General features: G+C 33.4%; 2 protein-coding genes across 2 annotated transcripts; both read left to right on the plus strand.

Moving 5' to 3' along the window:
- The first annotated feature begins 5,267 nt into the window (after nucleotides 1–5,267).
- LOC124440308 (streptococcal hemagglutinin-like) lies at nucleotides 5,268–9,309 on the plus strand. Its single transcript, XM_046990678.1, has 10 exons — nucleotides 5,268–5,446; nucleotides 5,551–6,087; nucleotides 6,285–6,383; nucleotides 6,554–6,601; nucleotides 7,218–7,289; nucleotides 7,365–7,436; nucleotides 7,512–7,583; nucleotides 7,659–7,730; nucleotides 7,806–8,000; nucleotides 9,093–9,309. Exons 2-10 carry the CDS (start codon nucleotides 6,069–6,071, stop codon nucleotides 9,224–9,226), a joined length of 783 nt encoding a protein of 260 aa, XP_046846634.1. The 5' UTR covers nucleotides 5,268–5,446; nucleotides 5,551–6,068; the 3' UTR covers nucleotides 9,227–9,309.
- An 875-nt stretch (nucleotides 9,310–10,184) lies between these two features.
- Nucleotides 10,185–19,157, plus strand: LOC124440305 (glycine--tRNA ligase-like). Its single transcript, XM_046990668.1, has 17 exons — nucleotides 10,185–10,320; nucleotides 10,618–10,719; nucleotides 12,342–12,444; nucleotides 12,713–12,854; nucleotides 12,948–13,036; nucleotides 13,111–13,187; nucleotides 13,795–13,940; nucleotides 14,191–14,340; nucleotides 14,512–14,674; nucleotides 15,172–15,336; nucleotides 15,863–15,970; nucleotides 16,421–16,566; nucleotides 17,053–17,141; nucleotides 17,895–18,004; nucleotides 18,081–18,174; nucleotides 18,553–18,743; nucleotides 18,974–19,157. Exons 1-17 carry the CDS (start codon nucleotides 10,264–10,266, stop codon nucleotides 19,079–19,081), a joined length of 2,040 nt encoding a protein of 679 aa, XP_046846624.1. The 5' UTR covers nucleotides 10,185–10,263; the 3' UTR covers nucleotides 19,082–19,157.
- The last annotated feature ends 30 nt before the right edge of the window (nucleotides 19,158–19,187 follow it).

Here is a 19,187-nt window from a genome sequence, read left to right on the forward strand (position 1 = left end):
TTTAAGTGTGCTTCCCTCTTTTACTATTCTTGACTTGCAATTCAGCCATGTTGTTTGTGGTCCGATACAAAAGAATATTTCATCAGAGTTATTGTTGGCACCAGCCGGCGTGGGCGAGCAACATTGTTTCGCAAATCTCAAGAGAACGGTTGCAAGTCAAGAATTTATTACTTTAAAACATGTTTTTGCATACAACATAAATTATTACTAAGTCACTTTAATGATAAAAAAGTTGTATTCTTTTATGACTTATAAAGATTCACGATAGATCGTCATTGAGCTTTCTCTGGGGCTTTAATTTTCTGGCAGTAAGGTCGAATTTTCGTCATCTATAAAATTACATTATATTTTTACTGCTAATTTTGAATAAGTTGAAATTTAAAATAGTCAGTCTCAAATGTGAATCGTTTTTTAAATGAAGGTTTGATGAGTTTAAATTGAATTGTTGATTTTTGAGGTTACGTTTACAAAATATGTTATTACAGTAAACACAAAAACTAGTGACTATTTAACAATTATATAATAACCAGAAAAATTTGAGCAATTTCATTGGTCGAGAGGTATGATCTATAAGATGACGTACGAACGGAATGACGTCACAGAAAATTTGATGTTTATAAAAACAAACAAATGGCGGATATATTTGAAAATTTATCGCAATACTTCCTTGAATGGGAAAATAAAGATATTCACAAAGACCCAGTTGAGCAAAAAGAAAAGAAACTAAACTATAAAACTAAACAATCGAAGTTTCAGAAAAAGAATGTTTTACACCGACAAACGTTAGTAATTTTTGTGAACAAACCTTTCTTGTGTGAAATGTGTGAAATACATGTTCCCCCGTCATGTTTCTCACGTGAGCATTTCTCGAACATCACGCGTGATAAACATGTAGTTTTACCGTTGTGTTTTTTGAATTTCGATCCTGAATGTGCTATGGGAGGTTTATCTCTTACTGGTATCGCTAATCTTTTTGAATTTTGATTGGGACTTAACTACAATGTATTGCTTAGCGTTAGTTTAATCAAAATACATCTGAAGTCCGATAAGAGTGATTTATCAAGCATTTATCAATCTTGACAGAATGTCCGTTAGGAAAATAACTAAGATAAAAGACACTGCACTGCATCCAAACTTGACGAAACTGGGACAAAATCTTATTTTGTCATCTATAATCATGAAAATGTACAATAATCAACGAATGCTTTAAAGACTCGACAAAAAAGCATGCAAGACGGCAAAATATGGCTGCACAAAACATGTTTTGGAGAAAGGTAGGTAAATTATAGTACATCGTATGTCTACAAAATAATGTCAATGGCCTTCAAATAATGCATGATTATAGTGATTTAAGGGTTATTTTTTGTCTTATGTGATTTTTTCTTTGAAAATATGAAAATTAAATCTCTGCCAAGAATATTTGTGAACTTATGAAAAATTTACATTAAACCAGAGATGGTACATGGTAATTTTCTCAGTAAATGTTCAACTTATGTAAATTTTTTCTTCCAATGACCATCCTAAACATGAATCTTATAAACACATTAAGCATATCAGAAAAGTTATTTCTTTTTGTATTTGGAAGTTATAGCTATGTCAACACTGCCATTTCAAGGCTGTCTCAATGTTAACACTTTCGTCTACGATTTAAGATAAATACCATGTTGTTTGTCATGGTCATTTTACATAAAAACAGTTGACATTACTTTTAGTAAATGTAATGCATACAAACTCTTATACAGGTCCTTGACTACATGTAGAAAAGTGCAGAATACAAATGGCATTAAATAGTTCCAAAAAAATCTGTTTAACTGGTGAATGGTTTTAAACCTCTCTCAGTTTAGTGGCATTTCACAGTCACCAATATGACACTAGCATGGTTAAAACAGAATATTGTTTCTACAGGATGTTTAAAGAAGACTTGTAAAAACTTTTGTTATTTAGTTATTTAGAAAATAGTTTATTAGACTTGCAATGGTACATCTGACAGTAATATTGTGGTTAATAATAAATATTTTTCCAATGAAAATTTTATTTTTGGCTTAGTTTCAAATTGCAGGTTTTGAATTTTTGTTTTTTTTAAATTTTATCAACTATCCCATAAATAAAGTAAATGGTTTGAACCCGGGAGTATCGTTATGTGTTTGTAAATGATGATCGTCCAGGTTAATAAAGTCCTGAGAAGGACTGTTTTTGATGTTGTTGACTGACGTTTCGACAACCTTAGCGGTAGTCATCTTCAGAGTCAAATGAGGAGTAAACGTCAGGTTAGCCGTATTTGTTGTCTGGTTCTTACGTCATTGTATTGTGTGTACAGGAAATGTGCAGGAAATGTGTATTGTCATTGTGGATTAGTGTGAAGTGAAATATTTTATTTTTAGTTGTGATGTGTGATTTAGGTGTGACGTTTTTAGTTGTAGTGTGTGGGTGTCAATTGTGTATTGTCATTGTGAATTAGTTTGAAGTGTAATGTTTTTAGTTGATCGTTTGTTTGTATTGTGAATAAGTCGTTTGTAAGGTGCCGGTAATTGCTGTGGTTCAGGGTTTGTTCCAAGTTGGTATACCAACTTTCTAATGTAAGCCGTTGTCTATAGTCAGTACTGTAAGTGATGCATTTTGCCGAGTCCCAGTCAATGTTGTGCTTTGTGATTCGGTGATGTTCGGCAATGTGATTAGTTTTGTCTTGTTTCTTAGTAGCTCGTTTGTGCTCAGTAAGTCTTATGTTTAAGTTCCTGCCAGTTTCCCCGATATAGGAGGCGTGGCAGTCGGAGCAGTTTATTTTGTAAACTGCACCTTGTCGTTCGTTGGGTTGTTCTTTGTCCTTTATGTTCGTTAGTACTTGTCGTAATGTTGTGATTGGTTTATGTGCGACACGTATGTTGTATGGTCGTAAGATACGCGAGATAGTCTCAGACGTACCTTTGATGTAAGGTATCGTTGCTGTTGTCAGTGAGTTGTTCGTTTCGTTGGGTTCGTTGGGTTTGTAAGTGTTGCGTTTGATAAAGTCTGAGTTATAGTTGTTTTTGTCAAAAACACGTTTGAGATAGTTGTTTTCGTTTTGTAGAGCGTCCGGTGAATCACATATGATTTGTGCACGTCTTGTTAATGTTCTGATTGTGGTGGCTTTGTGAGATGTAGGGTTGTAAGATGATTGGTCTAGTAGTCGGTCAGTATGTGTTGGCTTGCGATAAACTGTTGTTCCTAGTTTTTGATTGTCATGTTTTACCAAACAGTCGAGAAAAGGAAGAGTTCCGTTTTCTTCGACATCTTTGGTAAATTGTATGTGGCTGTTCTGTTTGTTGATGTGAGTATGGAAGTCATCAATCTCGTCTGCATGTAGTGCTGTGATTGTGTCATCTACGTAGCGAAACCAAAAAGGTAGTGCATGTTTGTAAGTCATGAGTGCCCGTTCCTCTATAGATTGCATTACAATTTCAGCAACTACAACAGAAACGGGCGAGCCCATTGCTGTCCCATGTAATTGTTTGTAGTGTGTTCCTTTGTATTGGAAGTAAGTCGAGGTGAGGCAGAGCTCTAGTAACTCCATAATGTCTTCTGTCGGTAATGGCAGTACGTCCGTGGTGTTTGTAATGAGGGTTTTTTGTACAAGTAAGTGCCAGATTAAGTGGAATACTGGTGAACAGTGATTTCACATCAAAAGACACTAGTATATAGTTGTCTGGTATTTGTATAGTGCACAGTTTTTTAATGAAAGTTTCAGTGGATTGTAGCTTGTGTTTTGATTTGTTTGTTAGTGGTTGCAGTATGTTAGTCAAGTACTTTGAAAGTTCGTAAGTAGGCGAACCACAGAATGATACAATTGGTCGCATGGGTATTTGTGGTTTGTGAAGTTTTGGTAGTCCGTATAGTCTGGGTGGTCGTGGTACTGAACATCTGAGTCGATAGTAAATACGTTCAGATATAATGTTAGATTTTCTCATAGAGAAGATCTTGCTGTTAAGTTTGCGTACTAGTGATGGTGTTGGGTCTCGTTTGAGTTGTTCGTAAGTTTGTCTGTCGTTAACAAGTGCGTCCATTTTGTTAAAGTAATCATTCCTGTCCATGACCACAGTCACGCGTCCTTTGTCTGCTGGTAAAATGACGATGTTGTTGTCGTGTTTTAGTCGTTTGAGTGCTTGTTGTTCGTCTTTTGTCAAGTTGTTGTCACGTAGAGGACGATTGTAAAGTGGAGGCTATCCTGCTTCTGATCTCGTCTTTTGTTGTCTCTGACAAGTCTCTTTGATACGCTAGGACAGCCTCGACACTTGATACTATCGTCTCAGTCGGGATTTGTCTAGGTGTTATGGAATGTTTTAGTCCGTAAGATAGTAGTCGCGTTTCAGTTTCGTCTAATGGGCGGGAAGAAATATTCCTCACCCAGTTATCGTCATGTTTATGTCTTGCACGTGTTTTAGTTTGTTTTAAACGTTCAAGTTTTTGTTGTTGTTTGATTTGGTGTTGTGTCTCTGTCTTGTTTGCTCGTTTCTCTGCAATAGTTTGTATGGTAGAAAGTAAAGTATCACTTCAAGTTGGTGTTGTTGTTGGTGTTGGTGTTGGTGTTGGTGTTGGTGTTGGTGTTGGTGTTGGTGTTGGTGTTGGTGTTGGTGTTGGTGTTGGTGTTGGTGTTGGTGCTAATGTTGGTGTTATTGTTGGTGTTATTGTTGGTGTTTTGTGTTTGGTGTTGGTGTTGGTGTTGGTATTGGTGTTGGTGTTGGTGATGGTGTTGGTGTTGGTGTTGGCGTTGGTGTTGGTGTTGGTGTTGGTGTTGGTGCTGGTGCTAATGTTGGTGTTGGTGTTGGTGTGGTGGTGCTAATGTTGGTGTTGGTGTTGGTGCAAGTGTTGGTGTTGGTATGATGCTAGTGTTGGTGTTGTTGTTGTTGTTGGTGTTGGTGTTGGTGTTGGTGTTGGTGTTGGTGTTGGTGTTGGTGTTGGTGTTGGTGTTGGTGTTGGTGTTGGTGTTGGTGTTGGTGTTGGTGTTGGTGTTGGTGTTGGTGTTGGTATTGGTGTTGGTGATGATGGTGATGGTGTTGGTGTTACGTAGTATTGACTAAGGTTTCGACAGTCTTTGCGATAGTTGTCTTCAGAGTCAAATTTGAATATCACTTAGCTTATTCAGAATATGTTTCAATTTATAAACATTAAAGTAAATTTGTCTACCATGCAGATACGTATCAACTACAATGTCTTTTTATTGTATCCAATTAACAGGTGTGGTATCGCGTCGTTCTTAAATGAAACTGTTGTAGTAATTTATGTTTTTTGGCTATTTTTGTTTACTTATTATTTGATTTTATAAGTTCCATTGATAATACGAAACACAAAAGTCATCAGTATTTTCTACTTTAAGGATAAAGTTTTGCTTGGAAGTGATTATCCTTTTCCTTTGGGGGAGCATTATCCTGGGAAGTTGATCCACTCAACATATAGAGATCAGAAAGAGATTAAGGTATAATGATAAAATATGTTTGACGAAATTTCTAAACTAATTTACAATTTTTACTCGTTTTGTGTTCGACCAAGACAATTTTCTATATTTTCTTTGATTCCTAGGAAAAGCTATTGTTTAAAAACGCTTTTGAATTTCTTGGCCTTGATGAATCTAATTATTGAAAATAAATGAATACATGTGATGGCATAGCCAGAGATAATGGCTTATAAAAACTTGGTGTTTTATTCTGGATTGATGTATGATGCCTTTGTCATTTGTGAAAGGCCATGGCAAGTTGGTCTGCACTCTGCAGACGACCATTTCTATCGTTGCTTTTACAAATCCTCTCAAGATTGCTGTTTGTGTCCATTTTCAATTTTAGTTCACTCCGTTGCTGTGTTTTCTTTACTCAAAAAATCAACGTAATATTTAGTTTGGAAAAATCAATCTGTAAAATAGACGAATAATTATTCGAATATATTTTTTACACCAAAAAGTCAACCCTAGTGTATCTTAGCCTTGTCATAAAACATCCGTATTGCTGCTACAACACCAAGGCAGAGAATAGTGTCAACGGTTAACACCCAACAAAGATGGGAGGAGAAAATCAACCTTCGTCATTGTTTCTCATATCAAATTAATGAAGAGATTGATAAAAAGTAAATATTTAATCATTGTATGACATTTGGGTGGATTATGGAGTGCCAAAGCTATAGACAAATTATACTTTTTGATGTTTACCTTACTTGACAAAATAAGAAGTATTTGTGACTGACTTGCTTGAAAAACATCACATGACATTTATTACAAAACTGCATAAAGGAGAGAAAAATATCTTTATTTATTCATTCCATAGGAGGAACACAATTGATAGAGACAAGTTCGAGACTAAGTAGCAAGATGAAAAAGATTATAGTGGCTTTTCTGATAATCTTTGGTGTCGCGTCTGTGTTTGGTATGTAGCTAAAATGGTATTTTTTTGCTCTAGGTTTGAAAATATAATCAGTCTCTATATCCGTCAAAATCGAATGAATGTGAATACAATTATTTTCACTTGCCAAACTAGAGAAAAATGCATATTTCTGTGAAGTAATTTTGCAGCAAATCAGTCATATTTTGTTTCAGCTTCACCATCTCAACGTGAAAGAGCAGAATGTCATGGGCAAAATGGAGGTAAATCAATTATTGTTTATTGTCAGTCTCAATTTTTTTGCTGTCGAATTCATGCATACTCTAGATGAAGTAAATAACTCATGAATTCTTACAAAATACAGATGTGCATTCTTGTTTGCTTAATAAAAAGATTTAATTATTTTGTAGAAAGGCTTTTTGTCCGACATGATAAAGTGATTGGCAAGTTGTAAATTAGAACAAAAAAAATTTTGTATCAATTTCATTTTTGAATTGGAATATATTTGGTTTGAAATTAGTTTTGTCTTCTTTCATACGTGTTTGATATACTCATTATAGGTGACTGAATCTTTCATTTTGCCTTTAATCAGGCTCCGACGGCCTTAAATTTCAAATTTTGCAAGAATAGTTTTCATCCCCCACCCAACAGTTGAAACGGCATAGCAAGGTTCCCAAATCGGAGCACGTCCGAATCTAGTCTAACATTGTATAATCTAGCATCTCCTACACAGAGTAATTTTTTATTAGAAGTATTCTCATGTACGATTAATAAAAATTGGAACTCTAACCAAATTTGTTGTTGTTCGTCACCGACTGCCTCGTGGAAAACCTGTGCGTTTACAAATTTATGGACCTCTATCCAATTTTGTTCTTGTAGTTTCAAAATCATGTTTGTCACCGACTACATCGTGGAACATTGCACAATCTAGCACCTCTGCCTCTATAAACGGTAACTTTTTATTACAAGTAGTTCTACTGTACGTTTTACAAATTTTTGGACCTTTATCCAATTTTGTTCTTGTAGTTTCAAAATCACGTTTGTCACCGACTACATCGTGGAACACTGCACAATCTAGCACCTCTGGCTCTATAAACGGTAACTTTTTATTACAAGTAGTTCTTCTGTACGTTTTACAAATTTTTGGACCTCTATCCAATTTTGTTCTTGTAGTTTCAAAATCACGTTTGTCACCGACTACATCGTGGAACACTGCACAATCTAGCACCTCTGGCTCTATAAACGGTAACTTTTTATTACAAGTAGTTCTACTGTACGTTTTACAAATTTTTGGACCTTTATCCAATTTTGTTCTTGTAGTTTCAAAATCACGTTTGTCACCGACTACATCGTGGAACATTGCACAATCTAGCACCTCTGCCTCTATAAACGGTAACTTTTTATTACAAGTAGTTCTTCTGTACGTTTTACAAATTTTTGGACCTTTACCCAATTTTGTTCTTGTAGTTTCAAAATCACGTTCGTCACCGACTGCCTCGTGGAACATTGCACAATCTAGCAGCTCTGCCTCCATAACGGTACCTGTGCATTTACAAATTTTTGGAACTCCATCCAATTTTGTTCTTGTAGTTTCAAAATCACGTTTGTCACCGACTGCCTCGTGGAACATTGCACAGTCTAGCAGCTCTGCCTCCATAAACGGTAACTTTTTATTACAAGTAGTTCTTCTGTACGTTTTATAAATATTGGATAGGAGTAAAGTAACGCTGTTTTTTCTTTTCTACATTGTGGTGAAAGTTACACACATGTACGTTTGACGAGCTTATTTTTAACGTGTATTCGCTGAACAAATTCAACGATCATTGGTTGCGATCTCTTGATAAACATTTGACGATATCCTAACTGTTTCATTTCTTTCTAAAGTATTTCTAAAGTGTTCTGCTCAAGTTATCTGTTTGTTAAGCAGTTTGTTTATCAGTTTGCTAGTAAAGAAGAATAGAGATATTCCAATATTGACATTTCTGCTTTCACACAAACGATTCTTGCTTACATTTGAGTGTCATATTGATGTTTCAGTGACCAGCTCTATAGTTGCAATAATTTATGGAAGTTGTTCGAAATACATTTATGTAGAGCATCGTGCAGAGCAAAATGCATGAAAACCATTAAAATCATTTTTCATTTCCTTTCCAATATCATCAGTTTAGCATTTAGTTTAGAGTATTTGTTGACCAACTTGTAAATTTCATGTCCAATTTCAAAAGTACTTTTTAGACAGTTCATCTACTTGAACGAATCATTAATGGCCAAATTTAACATGCGCACATAGGTGCCCAAAAGAATAAGCTGGCGAAGTGAATCTTTGTAAATTGTAGCTTTCACACATCAGCGAGCGCAAAGTACAAACTTGGTTAATTTATTTTCTTGAGTAGATCTAAGCTGCATTCACACTTTTTTTCATTAATTTTTGTGTTTTTCTCAAAACCACGAGGCCTCTTCTGACGGAAAAAGCCAGTATGAATTAAATAAGCAAAAAATAAGCAAAAGATAAATAAACTTATTCTGTCTCCATCACCAATTCAAGAATTCCAACTGTTCCATCAGTGCCAATTTTGTACCACAACAGTTGTCATGGTCGAAATATCCAAGTATATAAGCATCGTGGGTTAAGCTTTTAGTTATAATTACATTATTAATTCTTTCTTTGAATAAATTAGTAAGTGACAAATGATTCCCTGAATGAAGAATCTATTACATATACAATAAGTTTATACCTGTTCCATTGTTTTCAAGGTCAAAAGAAGATTTGTGGTCACGTGGGATGCACATGTTATTATATAAACGACCCCTGTCCTCCGTATCTATGCAGTTGTTCAAAGGAATTTTACTGTCCATTGAAAACCAATAAACCTTGCTGTTTGAAATGAACACCTATAAACATTATGACAATCGTAGACGACTTATGATCATTTTAGTTTGTAGAAGAAAAATAAATTGCTGCTGTCTGCAAGTTACGTGTTTTTGAAGAATTGTTGCGCTACATTACTCCACACTCTTAAGAGCTTCTCTTAGTGGGAACAAAAAAAACCTCTGCCGGAATCTTTATTGCTATGTCCTTAAGTGCTTTCTTCATAAAAAAGTCACGTTCCTAATCTTTTATGAATATTATTGCTCAGCAAAATATACCTAAAGACACCAAACATAAAACTTGTATTTAAATAACACCAACTTATACCTATAAGTGGTTCTTGATTAGCAAATGGGTTAAAAACTTAAATCTTCTGTCAATCGTTTCCAATCAAGCTTTATGAAATTTGTTAGTAATCCCTTAACTTTCTGATGGGAGGTTACGGAACACATACACATTTTAGCTGGACTTTTTGAGTAAGTCTTCAAACCACAGGTGAAAACACATGTTTAACATTATCATATTAAGATCAATTGTCAATACGAAACTTCATTCACATGAGTAAGTTGTCGGTTTCGCCAGTTGTTGTTTGTGTAAAGGTAAAAGACAGTAAATTCTGACTTGGAAAATCTTAAGAAGTGGTTGATTGCAAACAAGCATAATACAGCGAAAACAAAATATTTTATCATTGGCCCAATGATTGAGCCTTTGTCCTAAGTCTGATCTAGCGCATACGCTGCACTCTTTCTCGTACACTTGTTCTCATGTTTCTAATTCTAATCAGTGGTTCAAATTTGCATAATATGCTGTGCGCATGCTCAAAGACTGTCTAATGAAAGGGAATATAATCAAGTGTACGAATATTTTGTCTGTTGAATTTTAAAAGATAAAGATTGAATTGTTTTAGCACTGAATGCTCCCTTGTTTATTGCGACAAAAAATTTTTTTAAAGACTTTACATTTTTCCTTAGTTTTCAAACAAGCTCTAATGTGCAGAAGAAAGTCCGTGCAAGTATTTCTAAAGTTTTAAATTTAAACACACGTGTATTTACAATCATGGTCAATACTAAAGAAGAGATAATTGATCAGTTAAGAGCGTCTGTGAAAGAACAGGTATCTAATTTAAAAATTAAATAATTTTCGAAGTTGTATATCATTCAAACGCTTTAAAATTTATAGTTGTGTCTTTCAATAAGTTACGTGCTGTTTGGAAAGTATTTCACGAGTTTTGCATTACCATAAAATTATTGGTGTGCTTTACTTACTTATTATGTTATTAGCTCACGATGCAGATGGAAGTTTGTACTGTATCACTATTTAGGTTAAAGATGTTTACCAAGATTGATATATGTGAAATGAAACGTGTTTTGAATAGAAAACTTGAGTTGAATCATCATTTTTAAATTAAAGGGTGACCTTGTGAGAAAACTAAAGGAAGAAAATGCTGATAATATTCAAATACAACAAGCTGTTCGAGAATTGAAGCAAAGAAAGAAGTTACTTGAGGATAAGGTTAAATGTTACATTTTACTTAAAGATAATGGTTGACTCTAAGAGCATTCTTAAATATGTACCAGTTTATTCTACTGGCATATGCTCAAGAGCATTGATTTAAAGAAAAGGGTCAAACAAGATGCTAAGCAGCTTTGAAAATGTGATTGTTACTAAAGGTGTAAATGCACCCCATCCCCTAACCCTGTTTTTTTGTGATAAATCTGGTTTCATAATGAAATGAAAATGAATATCTTACCTTTAAATCTCACTTCACTCAGGTTGTGGTCTACTAAATTTTTTCTGACTTAATCATTTTGTTCCAATCTTTAAGATAACATCTATACATGTGTATATAAACCTGAAGATTGGCAATCCAGGCATTATTGTTGAAACATAAAAGTTCTCTGGATTTTATAAATAATTTTATTGAGCTTTCGACGAGGTGCTTCAAGCTTTCTTCAGAATAAGGAAGATATGAAAATACTAGCTATTTACATTGTTTCTAGCTTGTAGATGTTTAGAGTGTCTAATTGGATTAGCAGGTAGATTAATATGATTGGATGGTGTGGAATGCATTGTTATGGGTTTTGGTGTGTTGTGAATGGGAATGGTGTTAATATTATTAGAGTGTGTTGTTTTAGTCTTGGTGTTGTTTGTAGTTCTGTCCTTTTTCTTTAGTTGTCATTGTCTTTACTGTACCAAGCTTCTTTAAATTCGCTTGCGTGTTTAGTCTGTGCGCATCTAAGTGCTTAGTTTCTGTCAAGTTGAATGTGTGATTATTTGCATGGGTATGTTCTGCTGGTAGTGAGTTTGGGACATGTGTATAGGCTTATGTTGCAAACTAAAATTTTTCATCATCTATAAATATCACATTGATATACTTATTCCTGTGAATTGTTGTTTAAAGTGAAATACATTTTGTTGTACTGCCTAATATTTAATTGCTTGTTAATGTATGCATCCTTATGTAAGTCAGAGCGATCTACAAGGTCTTGTTTGTCCAACCTCTTTTAGTTAAACTTTTTTTGTTATTTGTTAGGATTTTGACTGTTTTTTAATGACATTTTTCTCATGTCCGTTTGCTGATGCCGTATGGTTATTATAAGTAAGATTTAAAACAGTGATAGGTTTGTACATCATAACTAAGATTTGAATTAGTGAATTAATGAAGTGGTTTACTCTTTGTGAAACATTATTTGTAAATAACAAGTGTTCACTCCAACATTAAGTTGATTATTTACAAGCTCTACTCAAACAAAATGCCTACCTGGGGTCATTCAAGGCACAAATACAGGTCCAGCTAAAAAAATTAGAATGTTGTTTTAACAGCTGTGATGATTATCTCTGAATATTTCTTCAATTCAAATGTGGTAGAAAAATACAACTAGACTGGAGGAAATCTTATGGTGTAATACATTGATAAATTTTGCGGCTGACACCTTTGACATGACAAAAACACAAGGGTAATTTCTCAGCTCTGTATTTAATGCTAGAGTATTTTGCTGATTGACAAGTGAATTTTAGATTCAAGTATATATAGAGAATAGGGAAAATTTATCATTATTTAAATGTAAAACACAGGTGATGCAAGTTTATTTGCTGTGCCCTTACGTTAATGGTTATTTGGCTTTTTATGGCAGGAGTTGTCACTTGATACAAGATTCTCTAAATTTGACCGACCAAAATTTGAGGATTTCTTAAAAAGAAGGTTCTTCTTTGCATCAGCCTTCGAAATTTATGGAGGTAGATGTTTGCAATGTTGAATTATGTCATAATCAATAAGATCATCATTGCTGTTCAGTAGCAAAACCACCCTCCCCTCTCCCTTTCTCATGAAAAATAAAGTGAAAAATATCTGTAGAAAAAGATAGTCTTGAGAAAATGTTGTTGTTGATCTTTAAATAGCCGTTTTAGTAAACTTGACAATTGGTAAATGTCAGTGGGATAGATAACTTTTTGAGTTTAGGAAACTCTCTGAGGTTGCTATTGCTTATTATGTTCCATTTTAAAGGAGTTGCTGGCTTATATGACTATGGTCCATCGGGATGTGCTATCGAAGCCAATGTTGTCAATTTATGGCGATCTCATTTTGTATTGGAGGAACAAATGTTGGAAATAAAATCAACACAACTGACACCTCATGCTGTGCTAAAGTATGTTATGTTTGTTATAAAACACGCTCTAACCTTATAATGTTGAACAAAATGTTGTTTCTATATACGTTGACGTTTTAATTTGAACGTTAGAGCCTCAGGTCACGTGGACAGATTTACTGATTATATGGTTAAAGATGTTAAAACTGGTGAATGTTATAGAGCTGATCATCTTTTGAAAGGTTCTCAACTTATTTGTTTATGTATGATATATGTTCTAATTAAAATCTGATTGTTATTTAATTGTCTTTTCAAGCAATTCTTGAAGGTTTGATTAAGAATAAAAATACTTCTGATGATAAAAAGAAAGAATGTGAACTTGTTCTTGCTCAGGTTAAATTTTCAATTTGTTTATGGTTTCATTTTTTTTATGAAACATGGTCTCATTTCCACTTTTTACCTGAAAAATATTACATTTTTTTTTATTTCATCTTTCGTCATGTTCATGTAAAATGTCTTTCCAGCCAAGCTTAAATTTTATTAATATGTAGTTTATATGACCATGCTCTATGTTTGGGATGAACTTAATGAAAACGAGGCCTTGTCGAAAACAAAAATTAAAACTCTTATTCCACGAATATCGAATCAAACACCAATCTGAACATAAATAAAAATAAAAACTGTTGGAAAACGCGATGTGAAAGCCAGTAGCTATAAAGATTCATAACAAATATTTGTTTTTTATTTCATTTACTAATTATGAAGGATTAAACAGGTAGAAAATTCACAGAATATACAATAGCGCATGATTCAATGATATTATGACTACTATTATCAACCAACTCATTTTACTTGCTTGCTCACATCTTGTTCATATGGAAAGTTGTTTTGTTTTTCCTTTTGCATAATGAAGCATTGTGTTTCTTATGTAACCCGTTTTTGTGATGGATTTTCTTTGAATGAAAAGTTGCTAATTTTATGTTTAACGTTTCCTTTACAGCTCGACGATTTTGATCAACCAACTTTAGCTGCTAAACTCAAGGAGTACGACGCGAAGTTTCCAGGAACAAACAATGAAATTACTGAACCTTCGGAGTTTAACCTCATGTTTGCCACCTCTATTGGTCCGACAGGATTACTACAAGGGTTTGTCATTAATTTTTATGTTTCCTTTATGTTAGGTTAATAGTATTTTTTGTTTTGTGTAAAAAGTATTAACGACGTTAGTGTCTGTCGTTTATATTGTGGTTTTTATAACCAGGATCATTATGTATGTAGTATTGACTATATTGATGTTTGTGTAGTAAAGTAAAGCCTTCTTGTCTATATAGTGTTATTTGTTGTTTTAGTTATTACTGCAGTCGCTGTTAGTGTAATATTGTTACATGTTTTTTAGTTATCTTCGTCCAGAAACAGCCCAGGGTATCTTTGTCAACTTTAAACGTTTATTAGAATACAACAATGGCAAGTTACCTTTTGCATCTGCACAGATAGGTGGTGCGTTTAGAAATGAAATCTCACCTCGATCGGGTTTGCTTAGAGTAAGGTAAATAAATTGACAACATTTGTAGAACTTGAATGTTAAACTATAGCCGTGTTATATATAGGTACATGAGTATATATTTGTGATAACAATTGTGTTTCAGTCCTTTATGTATGTGTGTGGAAAAATGTCGAATAAATCGATCATACGTATGTAAGAGATTTGTAATTTTAGGGAATTCACATTGGCTGAAATCGAACATTTCGTCGACCCTGACGATAAAAGTCATCCAAAGTTTGAGAATATTGAGAATGTTGTAGTTACAATGTTACCAGGATCTTATCAAATGAGAGGAGAACCAGCATTTAACATTACTTTAAAAGAAGCTTTTGAGACGGTACGCTAATGATTGTTATGTACATACATACGTAAATACATACATAACTAACTTTTTTTAACATTTATATATTTGATTGGTTGATTTTTGTTGGTTCTGTATGTAGATCTTTTAATGACGAATTTTGTTGATTGTACATTTGCATTCTTCTTCGCTAAAGAATACGTTATAGACACTCTTCAGCAAACATATTTAACAGTTTACTACAAGACGATCGAGGAAAATGTATTTTGTAGTAGTTTTGTCAAACAAATGTCGCATTTAAAAATTTATGAAAAGGAATATAATTTATCCTTATGATTACCTGACTCATGTTCAAAGTTGGGAGTCGGCAGGGTTAGCAAGGAGAGGGAGAGGGATAGGATGGCTGGCGGATGCAAACGTAACGTCAGTGTTGTTCATCATAGTGGTGAAAATTTTAGTTAAAATAATAATTATAAAATCTCATTATTGTTTTTGACTTTATTTATACACTTAACGTTGTTTTTTATTAACAGAAAGTCATCAATAGTACAACAGTTGGTTATTTTATTGGCCGCGTTCATCTTTTCCTTTGTAAAATTGGGATTGATTCAAGCCAATTGCGATTTCGTCAACATTTAGCAAATGAAATGGCTCATTATGCTTGTGACTGCTGGGATGCAGAAATTAAGAATTCTTATGTGAGTAATATAGTATAATTTATATGTATATATACAACATTTTATGCAATTATTATCCAAATATGGAGGGCTCATCCTAGTAAAACGGTAGATACTAGTAGATACTAGTATCCTAGTAGAACGATAGCAAGAAATGTTCTTGTGAAATAAGTAATAAGTTTTTTCCTGAAAGATAATATTATTTCTGGAACGATAATCTATATTTTTTTAGCAAAACGCTAACTTTTTCTTTCACGCAACAACTTTTTATTCAAAACTCAAAAGTTTGTCAATGAATTTAAGTTATTTTGGTCGAATTTTAAGTCATTATACGCTCAATTGTAGTTTTGATACGACAATGACAAGAAGTGTTTAATAAGGCCTAACCCTCAACTTCCTTCAACAAGTTTCATGCGTGTGTTCTACAACTTCAGAAATAACCATTCCTTCGCCATATGATTGCATTCTTTGACTTAATGAATGAATGATATCAACAGGAAAACGACATATGATTTGCAACTGTTTTTTTTGACATATTATTTGATAGGGTTGGATTGAAAGTGTTGGCATTGCTGACCGTGCTTGTTATGATCTTAGTGTTCATACAAAATGTAGTGGCACAAAAATGGTAGCTCAAGTTGATCTATCGGAACCTGTATCCTTATGTTCAGTTTTGTGTCTATATTGTATTGTACGTACGTACATTGTTGTACAACCATCATTGTACGTACGTACATTGTTGTACAACCATCACTGTACGTACGTACATTGTTGTACAACCATCATTGTACGTACGTACATTGTTGTACAACCATCATTGTACGTACGTACATTGTTGTACAACCATCATTGTACGTACGTACATTGTTGTACAACCATCACTGTACGTACGTACATTGTTGTACAACCATCACTGTACGTACGTACATTGTTGTACAACCATCACTGTACGTACGTACTTTGTTGCACAACCATCACTGTACGTACGTACATTGTTGTACAACCATCACTGTACGTACGTACATTGTTGTACAACCATCACTGTACGTACGTGTAATGATTTTTTACGTATTGTTTTCTTAACTCTTAACCCCTTCATGTGCAGAAAACTGTTAAAGTTGTCGAAGCCATATTAAACAAAGCACCAATTGGAAAATATTTTAAAAAGGATGCGAAACAAGTCACTGAATATTTGACTAATCTTTCTGAACAAGAAGTCGATGAACTAGAAAATTCTTTAAAAGAAAATGGGTGAGTATGTACGTAATCGTTAAAATAGAAAACTATTTTTGCGATAAAGCCAGATATTTTATAACAGTACGATATATGATTCAAAAATAGGAAGCTGCTTTAAATTTTAATTTTTTTACTTTTTCTCCAACAATCATTTGACATTTATGGTTTATTATTTTCAAATCTTTGCACCTGGAGCCGGTGCAATTTTTATAAAAGTTGTTTGTATTTTCTATACGACATAGAAATTTTTGTAATCTTGGAAGCAATAATTTCTTTTAGTGAATTCTTATTTCAAATCTTATATTTTCTCTGTTTTTATTCCAAAGCCATCATCAGAGATTATACATAATATAAATCTTAAATAATCGTCCAAAAAACTTTGCTATTTAGTGGATAGCGTTATTTGGTCTTCATGCAACCGGCCCCATTATTGTGATACATGTAATAAATAGATGTCAAGGTTGGACCATCAACGTTAAAATACTTCATTTCTTAAAATAGGAATTATGTGATGAAGATTAATGGACAAGAATTTATTGTTACCAAAGAAATGATAAAGGAAATCAAGAGATATGAGAAAGAAATCTATGGTACGTATGTAGGAATTTAGTATAGTTAGCATGACTACGTAATTATAAAATAATGACGTTATTTTTACTTTCGACTAAATTTGTGAAGCTAGCTTGCATGTTTTGTCATGCTATGTAAATTTCACATCGTAATCATATTAATTTCTATAGAAATTCTATTGTTTTTGTAAGTAAGCAGACGCATAAAAAATCAATAGTAGGAGTAAGTAATTGGGCTGGCTTTGCTTCCGTTCATAGATTTTACTTGGAAACATATCTTAAATAAGATATGAAAAGATAAGATATAAGATTTCTGAAAAGTTTGCGTTCTTGTAATATTTATAAAAGGTTATTTAACAGTCTTTCAGCATAGCAAAACATAAACCTCTGCTATATTTTGTAGTAAGGGAAGTTGAACACACGTTATTGAACAGTCTTTCAGCATAGCTATACATAAACTTTTGCTATATTTTGTAGTAAGGGAAGTTGAACACACGTTATTGAACAGTCTTTCAGCATAGCTATACATAAACTTTTGCTATATTTTGTAGTAAGGGAAGTTGAACACACGTTATTGAACAGTCTTTCAGCATAGCTATACATAAACTTCTGCTATATTTTGTAGTAAGGGAAGTTGAACACACGTTATTGAACCGTCTTTCAGCATAGCTATACATAAACTTTTGCTATATTTTGTAGTAAGGGAAGTTTAACCACACGTTCTTGAACAGTCTTTCAGCATAGCTATACATAAACTTTTGCTATATTTTGTAGTAAGGGAAGTTGAACCACACGTTATTGAACCGTCTTTTGGTATTGGAAGAATTATTTATTCATTACTGGAACATAATTTTCATGTACGCGAAGAGGATGATCAAAGAACAGTGAGTACTTTATATTTTTATCAATAAACGTCAATGTCATACAATTCTCTATTGATAAATGTTATATTTCATTCAGTGGCTTTCTCTACCTCCACTTATCGCTCCTGTCAAGTGTTCATTACTTCCTCTCAGTAGAAATAAGGAATTTGATCCTTTTGTCAAAAAATTATGTAAGTATGCTTGTAAAGGATAACTATATGTAGTCTCGAAGCATAATTTTTTTATACGTATTCTATGGTTTTTGTTACGAATCACTGACAATAATGTGCTAACTAAAAACAGACATAAATAAATTTTAATGCTTCGTGAGCAAAACTGTATATCTTAAAAATCAATACAGTAATCGATGTAAATGGTGCATGTTTGTTGAACATTGGTCATTCGGCATGTTGCAAAGGGACTTGTAACCTGTTTGTCAATTTCAACGTTTGTGATTTTCTTTTCATGAAGCTGCATTATTTCAAACGTTACTTTGTGCTTAATTGTTATTTTATATGAAGATAGTTTAAGGCTACATTAATGATCATAATCATTTATACTTGATGTAGCAAATGGTTTGAATGAATTTGATATGAGCCATCGTATTGATGATTCAGGAGGTTCAATAGGAAGACGTTATGCACGAACAGATGAAATAGGTATACCTTTTGGTGTAACTGTTGATTTTGATACGGTGAATCAGAAACCATCCACTGTAACTTTACGGGAACGAAATTCAATGAAACAGATCAGAATACCGGTAAGTTGGGACGTCATTCATTTTTAATGTCATGGATAACATAAAATATGGTTGAATTTCTCGTATAAGTACGTACTGAGCACATTGATTATGAAGACGTTCTTGGAAGTGACTTTGAAGTTACTTTTTTCTTACAATTGAAAAATTGTAGAATGTTTTATTCGTCGTAGCAATTTAGGGTTTTCATAGTTACAAATATTGTAATTCACTTTTACTGTTTATGTTCTTAGATTGACATTTTACCAAGGTCAGTAAGTGATCTTGTTCATGGCAGACGTTCGTGGCAAAGTTTTGTTGATGAATATGGATACTTCATGGGTCAAGAATCAACGAAATGAAAAAAAATGAAACGCTAAAACATATTTTTAATAGTTATACATAAAATTATTTCTCTGAATTAAAGCTTCTCAATAACTTTTGCTTGTGATTTCAGCAGAACAACTA

This window comes from Xenia sp. Carnegie-2017, unplaced genomic scaffold (genome assembly GCF_021976095.1).
Source record: "Xenia sp. Carnegie-2017 unplaced genomic scaffold, XeniaSp_v1 HiC_scaffold_2, whole genome shotgun sequence".
Classification (NCBI taxonomy): Eukaryota; Metazoa; Cnidaria; class Anthozoa; order Malacalcyonacea; family Xeniidae; genus Xenia; species Xenia sp. Carnegie-2017.

Bases quoted from the DNA above. Each gene is read 5' to 3' on its own strand.
- LOC124440305 (XM_046990668.1), top strand. From the start codon at position 10,264: ATGGTCAATACTAAAGAAGAGATAATTGATCAGTTAAGAGCGTCTGTG. The intron at 16,567-17,052 runs GTGAGTATGTAC...TTCTTAAAATAG, and splicing joins AATTCTTTAAAAGAAAATGG to GAATTATGTGATGAAGATTA. The intron at 18,175-18,552 runs GTAAGTATGCTT...TACTTGATGTAG, and splicing joins TCCTTTTGTCAAAAAATTAT to CAAATGGTTTGAATGAATTT.
- LOC124440308 (XM_046990678.1), top strand. The intron at 6,384-6,553 runs GTATGTAGCTAA...ATTTTGTTTCAG, and splicing joins TGGTGTCGCGTCTGTGTTTG to CTTCACCATCTCAACGTGAA. The intron at 8,001-9,092 runs GTAACTTTTTAT...ATTGTTTTCAAG, and splicing joins CAGCTCTGCCTCCATAAACG to GTCAAAAGAAGATTTGTGGT.